The sequence below is a fragment of the Penicillium verhagenii genome (assembly GCF_028828195.1).
Source record: "Penicillium verhagenii strain IBT 33310 chromosome Unknown utg000003l_segment0_segment0, whole genome shotgun sequence".
Taxonomy (NCBI): Eukaryota; Fungi; Ascomycota; class Eurotiomycetes; order Eurotiales; family Aspergillaceae; genus Penicillium; species Penicillium verhagenii.
The window spans coordinates 2163291-2179067 of NW_026643167.1; the positions used below are offsets into that span (position 1 = coordinate 2163291).

At 48.7% G+C, this 15777-nt stretch overlaps 7 protein-coding genes across 7 annotated transcripts; 5 read left to right on the plus strand and 2 right to left on the minus strand.

Annotated features, from left to right (window-relative positions):
* Nucleotides 1–172: 172 nt before the first annotated feature.
* Nucleotides 173–1581, plus strand: N7466_002198 (rRNA-processing protein LAS1; the record flags this gene model as incomplete). The annotated part of the gene is made up of 4 exons (XM_057161596.1): nucleotides 173–292; nucleotides 357–496; nucleotides 578–1030; nucleotides 1092–1581. The coding sequence occupies 4 exons, from the start codon at nucleotides 173–175 to the stop codon at nucleotides 1579–1581; spliced, it is 1203 nt and encodes a 400-aa protein (XP_057024881.1).
* Nucleotides 1582–1991: 410 nt separating this feature from the next.
* Nucleotides 1992–3277, plus strand: N7466_002199 (hydroxyacylglutathione hydrolase; the record flags this gene model as incomplete). The annotated part of the gene is made up of 9 exons (XM_057161597.1): nucleotides 1992–2016; nucleotides 2103–2190; nucleotides 2266–2337; nucleotides 2396–2429; nucleotides 2488–2698; nucleotides 2758–2849; nucleotides 2911–3045; nucleotides 3104–3130; nucleotides 3194–3277. 9 exons carry the CDS (start codon nucleotides 1992–1994, stop codon nucleotides 3275–3277), a joined length of 768 nt encoding a protein of 255 aa, XP_057024882.1.
* Nucleotides 3278–3674: 397 nt separating this feature from the next.
* Nucleotides 3675–5390, plus strand: N7466_002200 (putative NAD+ kinase; the record flags this gene model as incomplete). Its single annotated transcript, XM_057161598.1, has 4 exons — nucleotides 3675–3719; nucleotides 3778–3822; nucleotides 3886–4891; nucleotides 4957–5390. The coding sequence occupies 4 exons, from the start codon at nucleotides 3675–3677 to the stop codon at nucleotides 5388–5390; spliced, it is 1530 nt and encodes a 509-aa protein (XP_057024883.1).
* Nucleotides 5391–6647: 1257 nt separating this feature from the next.
* On the plus strand, nucleotides 6648–7527 carry N7466_002201 (trafficking protein particle complex subunit 5; the record flags this gene model as incomplete). Its single annotated transcript, XM_057161599.1, has 2 exons — nucleotides 6648–6922; nucleotides 7041–7527. The coding sequence occupies 2 exons, from the start codon at nucleotides 6648–6650 to the stop codon at nucleotides 7525–7527; spliced, it is 762 nt and encodes a 253-aa protein (XP_057024884.1).
* Nucleotides 7528–8004: 477 nt separating this feature from the next.
* On the minus strand, nucleotides 8005–9417 carry N7466_002202 (microfibrillar-associated 1 family protein; the record flags this gene model as incomplete). Its single annotated transcript, XM_057161600.1, has 1 exon — nucleotides 8005–9417. One exon carries the CDS (start codon nucleotides 9415–9417, stop codon nucleotides 8005–8007), a length of 1413 nt encoding a protein of 470 aa, XP_057024885.1.
* A 497-nt stretch (nucleotides 9418–9914) lies between these two features.
* Nucleotides 9915–10455, plus strand: N7466_002203 (putative ssDNA binding protein Ssb3; the record flags this gene model as incomplete). Its single annotated transcript, XM_057161601.1, has 3 exons — nucleotides 9915–10157; nucleotides 10267–10318; nucleotides 10385–10455. The coding sequence occupies 3 exons, from the start codon at nucleotides 9915–9917 to the stop codon at nucleotides 10453–10455; spliced, it is 366 nt and encodes a 121-aa protein (XP_057024886.1).
* Nucleotides 10456–11353: 898 nt separating this feature from the next.
* Nucleotides 11354–15067, minus strand: N7466_002204 (putative GATA transcription factor (Ams2); the record flags this gene model as incomplete). Its single annotated transcript, XM_057161602.1, has 3 exons — nucleotides 11354–14750; nucleotides 14808–14961; nucleotides 15028–15067. The coding sequence occupies 3 exons, from the start codon at nucleotides 15065–15067 to the stop codon at nucleotides 11354–11356; spliced, it is 3591 nt and encodes a 1196-aa protein (XP_057024887.1).
* Between the last annotated feature and the right edge of the window lie 710 nt (nucleotides 15068–15777).

Here is a 15777-nt window from a genome sequence, read left to right on the forward strand (position 1 = left end):
CGTTGATTGGTTGGGATAATTTAGCCCCGGTCAAACTTTCCCAATGGATCAACCATCATCCGAAAATATTTCCTCCAGCCAAAGAAAAGATACCAATATAGCGAAGCCCTTTTTTTAGATAGTGCTTCAGAAATCCAGAGAAAAAAGCACCCAATTCTCAGGGGCCTTCGTAATGGCTAAAGTTATTTTCACAGCATGGAAGAATAAGTCGCAGTTGGCGGAGGTGCGGAGCGAGTTCTATCCATCGCCTTCTTACGATGGCCCGGACATGCGCACCCATGCTTGCGCCACGGTATGATCAAACATTGAGCTATCTGCAATGTTGAAAAAGAAGCTAACATGCCTGTCAATAACAGGTAGAAGCTTGGAAACTGCGCGGCAATGTCCCACATCACGTTGAAGCGACCGCCCTGTTGACGGACGCTATTCTTCACGATGACGCGCAGATGAACTCGATTTTCTCGATCCGAGCTACCTACTCCGCTGCTTTTTGTCGGTATGTCTTAACTAGCTCCCAAAATAACCTTTCTAATTTCATTTTCATATTTGCATTTGAACTGAGCTAACTGCGCGCTAGATTCGTAACTGGCCTCGTCGACTCCAAGATTCAAGGCCCGCGCAGGACTATGTTCCAACGCGCCCAGGACTTGGGATTACCAGCATCCTTTGTCGAGTTGCGCCACGAGGCGACTCATCGCGAACCGCCGTCCCTGGTTGTGCTTCGCAAGGCTTCTCAGCGCTCTCTCGAGTGGCTCTGGGATAACTACTGGGCCGAGATCGATGCTCTAGCTGTGCCCAACGTTGCGTATGACGATGGTGCGACTGTTCAGAGTGCACTCACTATTATCTTGAGGGATTTCTCCACAAATGCTGGGCCCTCCTCGGAGCCACAGCGTAAGAAGCGGAAGCGTGATCAAGAGGCTGCTGTTTCAATGGATCTGGTTTCGATTTGTGGATCTTCGAGCGAGTCTGTGAGGCTACTGCCTACTGTTTTGTTGGATGAATTCATTCTTGTTGACTCTGAGCGAAAGTAAGTTTTCTTGAGGTTTTCTGTACCTAATTTGTTTGTTCATGCTGACTCGATCGATTAGACATGGAGAGTCTATGAATGACCACTTTGAGAAGTGGGATCCTGTCCTACAGAAGATGACCGAGCACTACCCCTCGTTCTTGATGTACCTTTCGGAAGATCTGGTACACAAACTGATTTTCGATGCCACACGGGAGTCACCTAGGGATGCCGTTGCTGAGGCATTCTTCCTCTGGCTCACTCATATCCTGACCTCCTCTTCTTGGGCATCTCACCAAGAATACTGTTCGCGCGACTATATCCTCAGTGCATGCGACGAGAACCCGAATCATTGGGGACAGATGTTGAGTGATAGACTACAAGAGCATGGTGGTGTGCGAAAGAGCAAGTCTTCATCCAAGCGGAGTTTCCAGGGATCCGCTACCAAGAAAACAGCATCGCACAACGGCGATCGCCATGTGGCATCGAGTGTTGACGAGAAGCTTCTTGCGAGTGGATGGGGGCTTGTTGAGAAATGGGATAGTCGGGCTTTGGGTGTATCGGCTCACTAGATATACTATGTAGTAATATAGGAAAAGGTACTGCGGGCAGCACCAAAAAAATCAACAACAACCATTCATTCACTCATCTATTCATTCATCCATTCACTGTATTCATAAATAACATTCTGATGTCGATGGACCCATCCGCTTGTGCTGAGACTATGTGTAGTTAGGTGTTGCCCCACTTTGACATCGAAGCTCATGCAGAGTTCTACCAATCAGACATTGTACCATTAGTAAAGCCGACGCGGAGAAACTATTATTCCGCATGACGTTTGATATGTCATCCATCGGTCTTTGTACAGCTTATTTCGATAGCTTCTCCCCGCACTAAACGTTTCATCCTTTCATTAGTGATGAGTTTTGCAAAAGCGATAAGATCATTCCGTTCCCGTCCATCCATCTTACAAGCCCGAGCAATGCATATCCAGTCGATTCCCATGTGTAAGCGGAGCTCCTTACCCGCCTGAAGCAAGCTATCAACAGGGTAGCTTATTCGACGCCTTGCTTACCTACGTTATATCCTACAGGGACCGGGAAAGGCAACAATTATGCCTACCTAGTCACAGATGAGCCGACCAAGCAATCCGTTATTATTGACCCAGCGAACCCCCCAGAGTGAGTAATATCTGACCATGTGAAACGCATTTACCTAGTAAGGACAAATGATGAGCTGACCACGCGGGGATACAGGGTGGCCCCTGAATTGAAGTCGCAGATTAGTGCCGGCAAGATTGATTTGACTGCTATTGTCAACACCCACCAGTATGTACTAGCTGAGGCAACTGGTTTTGAAGTGAAAGTGATTTGGCTGACTTTTTAGCCACTGGGATCATGCTGGAGGTAACGACAAGATGGTAAGAATTTGTTTGCTTTGGATTTGAATAGATCATTTTTCTGACTTTCAAATTTCAGCTGAGAGAATTCGGCAAGCTTCCCGTGATTGGAGGTAGCAATTGCCAGTCTGTTACCACGACACCGGCCGATGGTGAGGTCTTCAAGATTGGAGAGCGCATCTCTGTCAAGGCCCTATACACGCCTTGCCATACCCAGGACAGTATCTGCTATTACATGCAAGATGGCGACCAACGAGTTGTGTTCACAGGCGACACTTTGTTTATCGGCGGTGAGACTTACCCTTTGTCTATGAATGAGGTCAATTCTAACAAGCTTTTGATTTTCCAGGATGTGGTCGGTTCTTTGAAGGAAATGCCCAGGAGATGCACAAAGCATTGAACGAAACATTGGCAGCCCTGCCCGATGACACTAAGGTCTATGTGGGTAGTTCTTGATTCTGGGGTTTTTTTTTTTGGAAGAGTATCCGCTTACAGAATTCAGCCCGGTCACGAGTACACTAAGGCGAACGTCCAGTTTGCTCTCAGTGTGTCTCAGTCCCCGGCAATTAAGAAGCTTGCGGACTTTGCGGCAGCGAACGAGCAGACCCAGGGCAAATTTACCATTGGGGATGAAAAGGTATGCACTCAAGTATATTATATGATTCATTTTGGCGGATACTGATCCTCTGATTTAGCTTCACAATGTGTTTATGCGTGTTGAGGTAAGTTATGTTATATTTTCCATGCTCCCACTGATTGACCGAATGCTCACATTAATTACTCAGGACCCTGAAATTCAGAAAGTGACGGGCCAGACCAGCCCAGTAGATGTTATGGCTGCTTTGAGAGAGTTGAAGAACGCCAGCTAAATCTCCAATCGAAACTACAATTGAATTTCCCATCCTTCCGGGGAATCTTCGTTATGTGTTGAAATCGACCTAGATCGCGGTAAAAGCCGGAGTTTACAAAGGCAATCATTGATCTATATAAGTGGAGGCGTAAGATCTTAATTTTTACATAATCTTATTTATCCATACAAGTAAAGAAACCTTGGAATTCAGTTGAACATGGGTTGCGCGATTAGAGCAAGCGAGATATCCTACTGTTGTAGGTATTGCGGAGGAATGAGGGAACGAAACTACGTCATACCCACTTTCCCCCCCATACAACTCTTTCCAACATCACCAACACTGGGCCATCGCTACCAATCTGAAATACGCTATGCCAGCCTAGTTTACGCACACAAAAGTCCAGAATCTGCGCGCAATGGACCACGATGACCGAGAGGCATCTTCGGCCGCCGTAGATGAGGTATGTACTGGCACGGCGGGGTATGGGCAGGGAATTGGAACTGATCCATGCTTATTAGAGCCACGGAGGGGCCAGCGATACGGAGCCGCAGAACCAGCTGGAGGTAGGCCCACGATGAACACCAGTATGGCAAACATTAATCTAAGCGTCCCATTTCTTTGATCAGGTCGTTTTCTACCCCGATTCCAGCCACCGCCGCAAATCCTCATTGGTGACCATGGAGAAACCCCGAATGAGACGCCACGATACACAGGATAGAACAACAGCTTGCTATGTGCACTCCCTTATTGCGGGCGAATGGGCGGCGCCATTACCGAAATCTGCCGATAAAAAAGAGGTGATTCGTGCGCTGAGCGAAGACGAACCCGCTGTCGATTCAAAGGTGCTTGGTGATGATAATGTCGTTTCGGTGCCAGTGGTTGATAGCGACACCAAAACACTCAAATTGGAGCCTACAGTCATTCAATCCCGACATCTGACCAAGCGCCAGCTGTCTGATATGGCGTGGAACGTACGCAAGCTCTCGAAGAAGCTGGGAAGCATCAAGCTCAGATTGACCGTGAGGAACGTCTTCATCGTGAGCAAGACACATGACGAATCCTTAGTGAGCCTGACCAGAAAAGTCACTCGCTGGTTACTATCCAAGGAACGAGACTCGCCGTACACCGTCTACGTTGAACGCCGCATGGAAACCCACCCGGACTTTGGGACGTTGCAGCTACTGCAAGATGAACCGTCTGCGAAGGGCCGGCTCAAGTTCTGGGACCCTAAGCTTGCACAGGACCAGCCCCATCTATTCGATTTCGTTATCACCCTGGGAGGAGACGGAACGGTCCTATACACCAGCTGGCTATTCCAGCGTATTGTTCCACCTGTTCTGTCATTTGCGCTTGGGTCGTTAGGCTTCTTGACAAACTTTGACTTTGCTGATTATAAAAAGATCCTGGAGACCGCTTTCCGAGATGGCGTGGTTGTGAGTCTTCGATTGCGATTTGAGTGCACGATCATGAGAAGCAAGGCACGGTTGAAAGATCCGCATAGTCGTGCATTGACGAGTCGCGACTTGGTGGAGGAGTTGATTGGGGAGGAAGGGGAAGATACATTGACGCATACGCCGGACCGAGTCTATGAGATCTTGAATGATGTCGTCCTGGATCGTGGACCAAACCCAAGTATGTATATCTCAGAGCCGCGTTTTGTAAAAAATGGTATCACTAACCAACTCGTCCCTTTGCAGCCATGTCTCAAATTGAACTGTTTGGCGATGACGAGCATTTTACTACCCTACTAGCAGATGGAATCTGCATTGCCACCCCGACAGGATCAACGGCGTATAATCTCGCTGCTGGAGGATCGCTCTCTCACCCTGAGAACCCGGTGATCTTGGTAACGGCCATTTGCGCCCATACTCTTTCATTCCGCCCGATCATTCTACCTGATACAATTGTATTGCGCATGGGCGTTCCCTATGATGCGCGTACTAGTTCCTGGGCCAGTTTTGATGGCCGGGAGAGGGTAGAATTACATCCCGGCGACTATGTCACTGTGTCGGCGTCAAGATATCCGTTTGCCAATGTCTTGGCTCAAGACCGACGTGGCGAAGACTGGGTACACAGCATCTCAAAAACACTGAATTGGAATTCCCGTACGAAGCAGAAGAGTTTCAAATAAGGGCGAACCTTGAAGGCCTTTACGAGAGGGATTGTGGAAATATAACGAGTGCATGTCTAGCAAATGTGAAATTTCAATTTTTTTTCCAACGTTTTCTTCAAAAGCTTCATCCTTGATGGAAATAGCTAGAGTGGAGATTTGTGTAGCCTGATTGCCTGAGAAGAAAATCTCTGCAAAGAGATTCCTATTGTTTACCATTGAATCCCATTGAAGAAAAAAAAAATTGAAAAAATTGAAAAATCTCTGAGCTCAAGTGGATAAATTCGCTAGAAGCTTTCTACTGGTGGTTTCCGGGGCAGCTGCTCTCCGCCCTATAAAAGGCAGTTTCGCACCCTAAAACTTTTTTCTTCCTTTCATCTTCTCCAACTGCAACAACTGCAACCAGAAGTTCTAATGCGAACTCTCTGAAGCAGGTCTTTTGCTTCTTCTTTCTTCTCTTTTATTATCACAACAACGCTTTTAAACTAACTTGGTATGTTCTTGACTTTTCTCTTTTAACAATAATCGGGATTAGCCAAAGGGTCTTCGGGCCCGTTTCATATGATGAAAAACTTCCTACGTTCGCAGTTTCCACGCTAGCCCCAATTTGAACCTATTTCGGGTGCTCTGTGCGCTAACACTTCCTTGGATGTCTGATTGAATTGGCTATATCCCTTTTTTTGTTGGATTTTTATGACCTTTTCATTGAACCTCACTAACAGTGGTTTCAGAACAGGATATTTGACCTTTTGAGTCTTGCATTTTCGATCATATATATAGAATCACCTTGGCTTTTGGCCTTGAATTGGTCTATCGCCTGGCAGACAGTCTTGAATCTTGGCTTGCAGTTTCTTGAGGATTCAAAAAAAAATTCTTCTGGGTGCTCTCGTCTCCATTCTATGGCTTCTGTCAGCGCAGCCATACTGTCTGAACCCATGAATGAAATCCACTATTCTTTTGAACTCATCATCTTTATACCCTGTAAACTCTTTTTTCTTCGTAGAAATTGATTCCGAATCAATTGATGTCTTAAGCCGCATATTCTACGGAAAGATTCTATCAATCCTTACGCGAGTTGCGCCCGCGGCTAATGTGCTCCACCGTAGATCGCATCCACATCGCGAAGTCACTTGAGAGACGTCGGGATCTTAGCTAGAACCCCCTCAAACCACCAACATATCAGAATACATAACCATCAGAGTTGATCGCTACCCACCTTCTTGACCATTCACTCCGCAATAAATACTTCATTAGCCAGTTGCGCCTCTTACAATCACCATGGCCGCGCCCAGGCACTCGGCCATGCTGTCCATCAGCAACGCCAGCACGCCGCAATCCACATCCAGTGACAGAACACAAGTGCCGCAGCAGCCACAAAGCCCGGCCCCAACACAAGGCCTCCGTGTGCCTTCCAATCGCAAAACTATCTACGACAGACACCTAAACCGCAGCCGCAATGCGGAGTCTAGTCGGGCGAGCTTCGCCTATCTATTTGCGGAGATGGTCACATATGCCCAGCGGAGGGTAACGGGCATACAAGATTTAGAGAAACGGTATGTATACACCACCAGACTAGGATACTAAACTTCTATATATCTATATTCATCTGCCTATTTATATTCTCCTTCCATTTATACAGTCCAAACTCACTAACACTGATCTCCCCTCCAGATTAAATGAACAAGGATACCCCCTAGGCCTCCGCCTCCTCGACCTCCTCTTCTACAGAGCAACCTCAACCTCCTCCTCAGCCCTCTCAAGCTCCTCAACATCCTCTTCACCACCAAACAGACCCCTCCGCATCCTAACCCTCCTCCACCTCATCCACGGCCCCCTCTGGCGCCTCCTCTTCCAGCGCTCAGCAGATGCACTCGAGCACTCCGTCTCCCCCGACACTCCAAACGAATACATGATCACCGATAACGACCCGCTAGTCAACACCTACATCAGCGTACCCCGAGAGATGAGCATGCTTAACTGCGCGGCCTTTGTTGCGGGTATCATTGAGGGTGTGTGTGATGGGTGTGGATTTGAGGCCAAGGTGTCGACGCATAATCAGCCGACGGAGATGTGGCCTTCACGGACTGTTTTCCTCGTGCGGTTTGGTGATAGTGTTATGGAGCGGGAGAAGGTTTTGGAGCGTGCGGGGATTAAATAGTGGTTTTCTTCTTTTTCTTTTTTACCTGCATCTTTCACAATTGCATGGAGGTTGTTTATTTTATCCCCACTTAGAGAATCTTATTTCTGTCCATTTCCATTCATTGGGAATTTGAAACTGCAAGATTGTTGGGTTAGACTGGGAGGAAGAAGTTACTACATAGTACAGTTCCTCCTTAGCCCTGGGGATTACATAGTACCCTCAACATTTGAAGGGCCCAGGTTGCATTGGTTACCTTGTAGCCTGAAACCGAGCCTTATATATGCACATGTGTGATCAGTTAAAATGCATCTGGATATGTATGCAGAAACCTCTGTGTTAAGATGTGTAGATGGATGGGTTTATCATTTGCTGAAAATGCGAGTATATATCAGTACCTAGTAGGTATATCACAAGAATGAGAATGCAAAGCTTTTGGCTAAAAATAAGACAAATCACCTCCTAACGCCAGTGTGTCAAAGGGTGATACATGGTTGATCATGAAGTGCTATCAACTCGTCGGCGCTTGTCCCGATCTTCATACGGAGATGGGCTGCGTTTCCGCCGTTCCCTCGAACGACTTCGCTCATCACGGTCATCACGTCGATCCCTTCGCGGAGAGCGAGATCTAGATCTTCGCCTCGGCCGAACAAAACTGGCATTGGCACCCGTCGGTCCAGTCGGTCCAGAGCCCCGATCATCCCCGCGATCAGGCATGTAACGCTCATCAGTAATACCGATAGGCGGGCCATTGTCACCACGGCGATTTTGATACCCTCCACCGAACCGACCAGTATCCTCGGACTTGAGATCGCGATAACGAGTGCGGCCCTTCTTGCCCAACTTGGTCATATCGCGGACCTGCATATACTCAGGCAAAGTCTCACGCGCAACATCATCCACGAACCGGCGGCCCATGATATTACGCTGATCCAAACCATCCTTCTCCTGGTCATCACGGAAGAACGCTCCCTTGTGAAAGTAGCGCTGCATAAACCCAGTCTGGCCGCGCGTAGCCTCTCGGTCTTCCTTCTGCTGCGAAATGAATTCTGCATCCTCGCGATCGCGCTCCTCTTGCGTGAGGTTGCGTCGTCGCTCGATCTCCTCGCGCTCTTTCTCAGCTTCTTCGATGGCCTCGCGCTCGCGCTTAACGCGCTTCAGTTCTCGCAGCTTCCACGCAGCGTACTCTGCATCGGGGTCTACGCCGTCTTTGTCGTCGATGGCCTCTTCGTCGTCGGCCTCCAGCTCGTCGTCATCCCAGGCTCGGTTCTTTGAGGAGCGCGCGATCGCATCTTTTTCGAGTTGGTCACGGACTAGCTGATCGGCTTTTTCTAGTCGTTGGGCTTGGCGGCGGGCCTCGGCGTCTGCCTCGAGGGCTGCGGCTTTGGCTGCGGCTTGTGCTTTCTCCGAGTCGCCTGTTCCTCTTTTGTCCTTTTTGATGAATGTGGGCCGTATAAGCATGCGCCGAGGCGCTTCGTCTTCGGAGCTACTCTCTTCCTCGGAGCTTTCTTCTTCCTCTTCGCTTTCTTCTGGGGCGGCTGCCGTGGTTGGTTTTGATGTTATAGCTTCTGATGGAGAATCTTGAGCCGACGGCGCAGCTATGGGTAATGATTGTGCTTCATCATCTTCTTCTTCCTCGTCGGTCACAAATCCTTCCTCTTCATCTTCTTCTTCAGCCTTGACGGCTTTGCGGGCGGCCGCAGACGGGAAAGAGCTTGCCTTTGGAGCTTGCTGTCTCCGACGCTGCGCTTCGGCCTCTTGTCGTTTTTGTTCTTCAATATCTTCGTCCTCGTCTTCCTCCTCGGATGATGAATGCTCCTCTGCGACTGCTTTTCCAGGACGGTAACGGCCAACAGGTTTGAGCGGGTTCGCGGTCATCCCGCGGTGGGAGGATGGTAGAGGCGGAGGCATGATTGTGAGGCGATGGTGTGGTCAGGATGCGTATGAGGTAAGTAGAGGTTGACTTTATTTTCGTATGTAGTGTTTGAAAACCGTGTTGGGGATTTAATGATCCATTGGGAATCACGGCGCAAGTTGTGAAGGTCTGACGTCGCAGGGCATGGAGCTTGTCGAGATTGATAAGTGTCACGTGAGGATATAGTAAAGGCTATTATTTGTACTCTACGAGTCCTCGATACCTGATCCAAGTTCATATCGCATATTTCATATACCAACCTGACTTAACTGGGGTTTCACCACACCTCTCTTTTGCAACCGTACTACCAGCATATTGAGGTTCTTAGAATTCTCGATCTGTATCGATTTTTAAAAAAGGCCCCCTCATCACGTGCACACGCGTCCTATTAACGCGTCTAATCGGTTCGATTCAATTTCAACGAAGTACCTCCTCCAACGCCTCATCAACAACGCTTTCAAACAAATTCACATTTTCCACTCAAAAACCAAACATGTCTCTCCAATCGCCCCGCTGCCTGCCGCAGCACCTCCCCAACTTTCACCCCAACTCCACCCCCGCGGGTACTACACACACCGTCTGCGTTCTGGGCACTGTCAGCGCGCTCAACGGCGACTCAGCGAAGATTACCTGTGGCAGCCACGGAGACGTGACTCTCATCCTCACTCCAGATGACAACTTGCAGATGGGAAAGCTTGTCGAGGTTGTAGGGAAAGTGACTGATGTCGAGGGTGGGGTATGTTTGCCAACTTCAACCATTGCATCGGAGCCTGTTCTGCTTGTGGAACATGCAAAGAGCTAAAGCGAACTTAAAGAACCCAATGCTAATCATCCTTTTCATTAAGGTTGGACTCCGAGTCCTCGAGACAACGGACTGGGGTAACCCTGCGGATTTGGGTGAGTTTCTTTCTTAGACCTTCAATGAAGTGATAGCAATATGCTAATTGGAAATTTTACTATTAGATTATAAGATCTACGAGCATGTTGTCGATGCTACACACCGCTTCAAGAATATCTTCTACGGCAACGAATAAAGAAATTGAAGTTTACAGGATGGGCTGGTGGGCTAGTTTGGGCTCTTGAAAAGTGTCAGAATCTGGCGGAAGGTTGTTTTCTTGCCATGAAGAGCATTGTAAACTGCTTTGTGTTGTTTTCCTTCAGCATTCTGCCGTTGAAGTGGTCTTATGACGACTTATCTAGCTCCGATTTGCATATTATACGATGTTATGATCAAATTCCGACTTCTTGCTTGCCATAAGAATGTTGATTTATCCCTTTGATACTTGGAAATTTTCTTGACTGGAACCAAAAATTATTTATACGAAGTATTAGTAGATCAAGAGTCAATTTCACACTGATGGCCTTTAAGATCAGTTTGAGGTCTATGTAATGTTGGTTACTGTTGCGCGATCTAGGCAATGTAAAATCGATTGAATTCGCCTGAGATGTATGGTCAATTGATGGCTGAAAGTCCAATGGCTCGAGAAGGTTGTGCACCATTGAAAGCTACATTTAATCAGCAAATTACTTCTTCAACGCATCAATTTATTACGAGGTGAGTATTTGTAATATTTCTTTGTATTTTCATTTTTCATTTTTGACATCATTTTGATGTTTTCCGGGCAGCTAAGATAATACCCCGGTAGCAACCATCAGCTGTGCAATAAAAACATCAGTGATGGGCAGTGTAGAACCCCGATTGAGGATTCTTCTGGTCATAATTCAGAACAATAGTAGTAAACTGAGCATACACTCGACAAGAGCAAATAGCCACTTGCAAGTGAAAATAAGGTTGGGGTGTATAAATAAGCAAAGAGAATTGTGTCCCAGCCGCGCCGAACGCCATCGCTAAAAAACAAAAGTTGAAATGAAACAGATGTGAAAAAAACGGGAGAACAGAAGGATAAAGAAAACATCGAGGGAAGGCATTGCTCATGCAGCGGGAGAGGTTGCAGGTTGTTCATTGGACTTCTCTTTGGAAGACTGAACATTGGAGGAACCCAGAGGATCTGTCTGTTGAGCATCAGAGCTGAAGAATCCAGAGTCAGGAAGTTCAACATCGAAGTTGAAAGGATTGAACTGTTTGTCGTGGAGGTTCTCCTTCAGGGCAGTGGGACCGGAGAGAAGAGAATTAATGAAGTCTTCGGAACCTTGGAGGTTTTCTTCGGATGCAGTAGGAGAGACGTAGGCCTCGGGAAGCCAATCTGCCCAATTGTGGCTTTCGCCCTTTGAGCCCTCTCCGATCTGGAAGAAGTCAGGCTGAACGGGGGTATCATCAAGAATGTCGAGAATAATGCTGTCGAAAGGCTGCAATGATGCAGTGTGCAGGCTCTGACTCAACAAGGTAGAAAAATCATGTTTATTAGGCGATCTCTGCTTATTGGGGGATCGGTTTTGACGAGGGGTGGTACGGGGCGAGTCCTGGCCATCTTGGATGTGCTGCAGTCGCTCCGCCGTGAGACGAGTTGGGGAAGGAGTTTTTCCAACATCCTTGTGCCGGGTGCTATTTGGCGAATTGGAAGGCAAGGAGAGTCGTCGCTCATGCATATTGAATCGAGCATGGGGTCGACGTGGAGTTGGACTGGTAAGAAGGTTAAGGTCCACAGAGGGGCTCTCGAAAAGATCGTTCAGGTCATTATTAGGCGTGGGCGCAATATTCTCCTTGTCCCGAGGCTGCTTGTGCTCATGCGAAGCAGTCTTGGGGCTTCGCCTAGGGGAACCGCCGTTCAGCAGGGAAGGACCTAATTCCTTCAAGGATTTTTCGTTATGGGATGAGGCAAACAAGGCGCGGCGCAAGGGTTTAGGAGTGGTGTTTGTCTCATCCAAAGATGGAGCTCTTTCAGTTTGGGGTCGGACTTTCATATTTCTTGCCGGACTAGACTGGATCGCACGACGAAGAGCTTCCACAGCGTCATCATGCTCCCAGCGAGCATATGAGCTCTCGGTTGACCGCCGGGGCTCAACACTGTTAGCCCGGCGACGCTTGTTGGGGTAGTTCTCGCCTTCCTCGTCCTGACCCTGGTCCTGATCTTGACTATCATCAAGTTGAGGGGTGGCACCTTCGTCGGGCTGAATGGAGGAGGCCTCAGTGGGAGCTGGAGAAGAGGCTGCAGTAACGCTTGATGCGACCATGCTGCGAGTCCTGGCTGAAGGAACCGATAATGGGCCACCAGATCTGCGGTTTCTAATAGGACGCTTTTTGTTGCCGTCGGAGGCAGACTTGTTCCATTTATTTTCGGGACGCATTGTTTTCATCTTATGGAGCCACAGACCACAAGGGTTACAAAGCAACACCTGAACCCATGAATCGTCGTCGGCAACAAGTAGAGTCTTCTTGTAGAACTTGAAATTGGTGATTGCCTTTGAAGCATCGCGTTCCAGGGGCATATAGAACAACGAACCGCTGACTTGCATCATCATCTGTTTGGCAAGACCCTCCCCACCCATAATATCTCTCGACCACGCCCGCCGCCAAGTAGGAGTTTCAATGCTGCCACAGTTCTCACAGAAAGGAGGGATTTTGCCAGATTTTATGGCCTCATCCAGGTTCTGTTGGATCTGGGTTACCCTCCTGTTTAGGCCACGGGGCTTGAGGTTCTCGGGTTTCTTAGGTTTCTCGGGGTTCTCAGCTTGCGGTACGGGTACCGAGACTGACTTTCCATCATGATCGAAACCAGTAACTGGCCCGGTCCATGTTATAGCGTGCTGAGGGGGTGGATTGGGGGTAACAATAGGGTCACTGGGAGGAACGCTGCTCCTATTTTGAGAGATTTCGCTGCAAGGGTTGGGTGTTTGTATTTTGGGTGCCAAACGCACGCCATTCCCCGAGCTTGGTCGGGACCCAGCGGCTGAGGCTGGACGTGATTGTACCTTGGGCTTTCTAGGCGGAAACGTGGGAGGATCACTCATTGGCATGAAGTCATTGGATTGACCAACCGTGCCAGTTCTACCCACTGGGGAGTTTGGCTGAACTGTAGAACGAACAGAAAGAGAGTGATTTCCTTCGATGGGGCCGTGTGACTCAGCCCTTTGCCCATCCTCGACAGGAGTAGCCACCTCATCTTCCAAATTCTCTTCCATGCCACCACTCATGAAACCTGAGTCGGTGTCCAATGTGATTGGAGGCAGCACCGGGCTAGATTTAGATGCAGCTCGTGTATCCATGATAGGAGGAGAGGAAGGCATGTTAAATGGAGGCTCGAAAAGTCCTTGGTAACGAGAATCATCTGGAGAGTGACTTGTGAAGTCTGTGCCGATGTCATCACTATTGAAATATGGCGATGCATAAGAGCTGAGAACAGAGGACTCTCGCAACATACTCGATGCAGGCCGACGGCGGCGAGATCCATCTCCGGGGCGCATGATTGGAGTTGGTGGGCGAACGGGCTCGTTGATGGACTGTTCCGCTGCGATAGCAGGGTTGACGGGAGTCGGGCGATGAATCCGAACCGAAGCTGCTGTACTAGCTGCTACTCGAAGCGAGCTGGGCTGTCTCTCAATGTTCATATCGGACTTCCCTGGCCACCCTGCTTGATACAGCTTGGCCCTCTTCCGTGGTTGCGGGTCTATATCCTCACCCCCACTGGCATAGCCAGACTGGATAGAATCTCTCCTGGAGAGAGACTGTGGTACCTGGTAATCATTGTCGCGCATAGAAGCACTCGAAGAAGGTCGGATCATATCGCTGCTTTGGTTGTAAGGTGGTCTTGATTGATGTTGCGGTTGTGGTTGATAAGTGGAAGTCCGGACTCCTCCGGGTGTGGATACTCTGCTGGGAGCACCGTATGAGTGCGTAGGGGAAACCGAACGCACTGAATCATTCCGTTCATATCCGGAAAACTCGCGAGGGGTGGCACCGTCACTAAGAATTTGGTGGAATCGTCCAATGCCGGATCCACTCATTGGGGACACGGCGCTTGCTCGGTCTTGTGATTGATTTCGAGCGGCTTCCATGAGTGAGGGATTTTGACGCATGAAAGCCGTCCATGACTGTGCGTCGAAGTCGTGTGGGATCACATTGCTGAGCTCTCGGTATTTTTGCATGCTGTCGAGATATTGGCTTTGCATGATGTTCGGAACGGGAACCAATCGGAGTTTGACTTCAAGGGTCTCTTGGGCGCCAGCGCCCTTAGAAAACAGACCCAACGGGGCTTTACACACACGACCTGTGACCATTGTCTTCGATTGGTGAGCGGGCGCTTCCGGTGTCGGTGAAGAAGAAGCCAGAACCCACGAGAGCATTCCTTGGCCGACGAGGGGGGTTTCATATTCCGAGTAGTCGTAGGCGTACACTGTGTAGTCCTTTCCTAATTGTGCCACTAATTCAGGACTACAAAAGAGTTAGGAAGGGAAAAAATCAAGAATGGCCTTGGGAAGAAAGTCCAACCTTGCTGAAACAATTGCTTGGATACATGTCTTCAGCTCAATCACCCCGACTGGGGTGTTTTCATCCAAATAAGCAGTTTGGATTTCTAGCACATGGGGCCAGCGAGCAAGGCAGTTGGTTTTGTTCTCGTTATCAAAGGTGTATAAGACCTTAACTGTTGAGAACACCGAAGATTAGCAACCGACCATAAATTGTCTTTTTCTCTCTCAAGGGTACATACGCCTCATAGGGCGGACGGTAATTCCGTCCTGAGAGTCCATCTCATGTGATTCGATTTGTCTCCATAAACGATTTTAGGTGGGGGCGAAGGTATGAGACCGGTGGACGTCGAGAGTATTTGAGAAAGAGAAAGGAGAGGCGGGGGTGTTGTAAGAAGATAAGGCAGGGTGTCGGTAGGCAGGGGAGGTGGGGGATCGAGGTTGTTGGCAGGGCAAAGTGGTGAAATCGACTTTTTTTGACACTGTTTCTCCACAGTACGGTGTAGCAATGGAAAAAACTGCAGTTGTACAAAGAAGGGTGGTAGCAAAGTCGATCTATCTGCCAAGCATATCGATCAAGTATCTCGTCGGCCGGGAGAATGGGGAGGATATGCAATTTATGCAGGGAAGGCTGCAGGACCGGAATGTTGGACAGGTCGATCCTTGGGAAAGGGAGTAAAGAAGTGGTGGTCGTACCCAAGGAGGAAAACCTAACAAGGCCAAAGAGCAGAAATGATTAGAAATTGAAAATAAATCCAAAAAAAAAGGAAAAACCTTCTTGTGCTGCAGACAGCGAGGAGGTTGGAGGGTTTAAAAGGAAGACCTTGCGTTCGCGGGTTGAAGCTATCCGCTGATCTCTAAACAAGCGTGTACGCGACGTGACGCAGCCAATCGCGAGCAACCCGCGGTCATGAAAACGCGTGCCTCAGTGCCTTGTTGCCTTAGTAATTAAAGAAAAAAAAAACCGGCAAAACGCTCGAGCCCCAAATCGA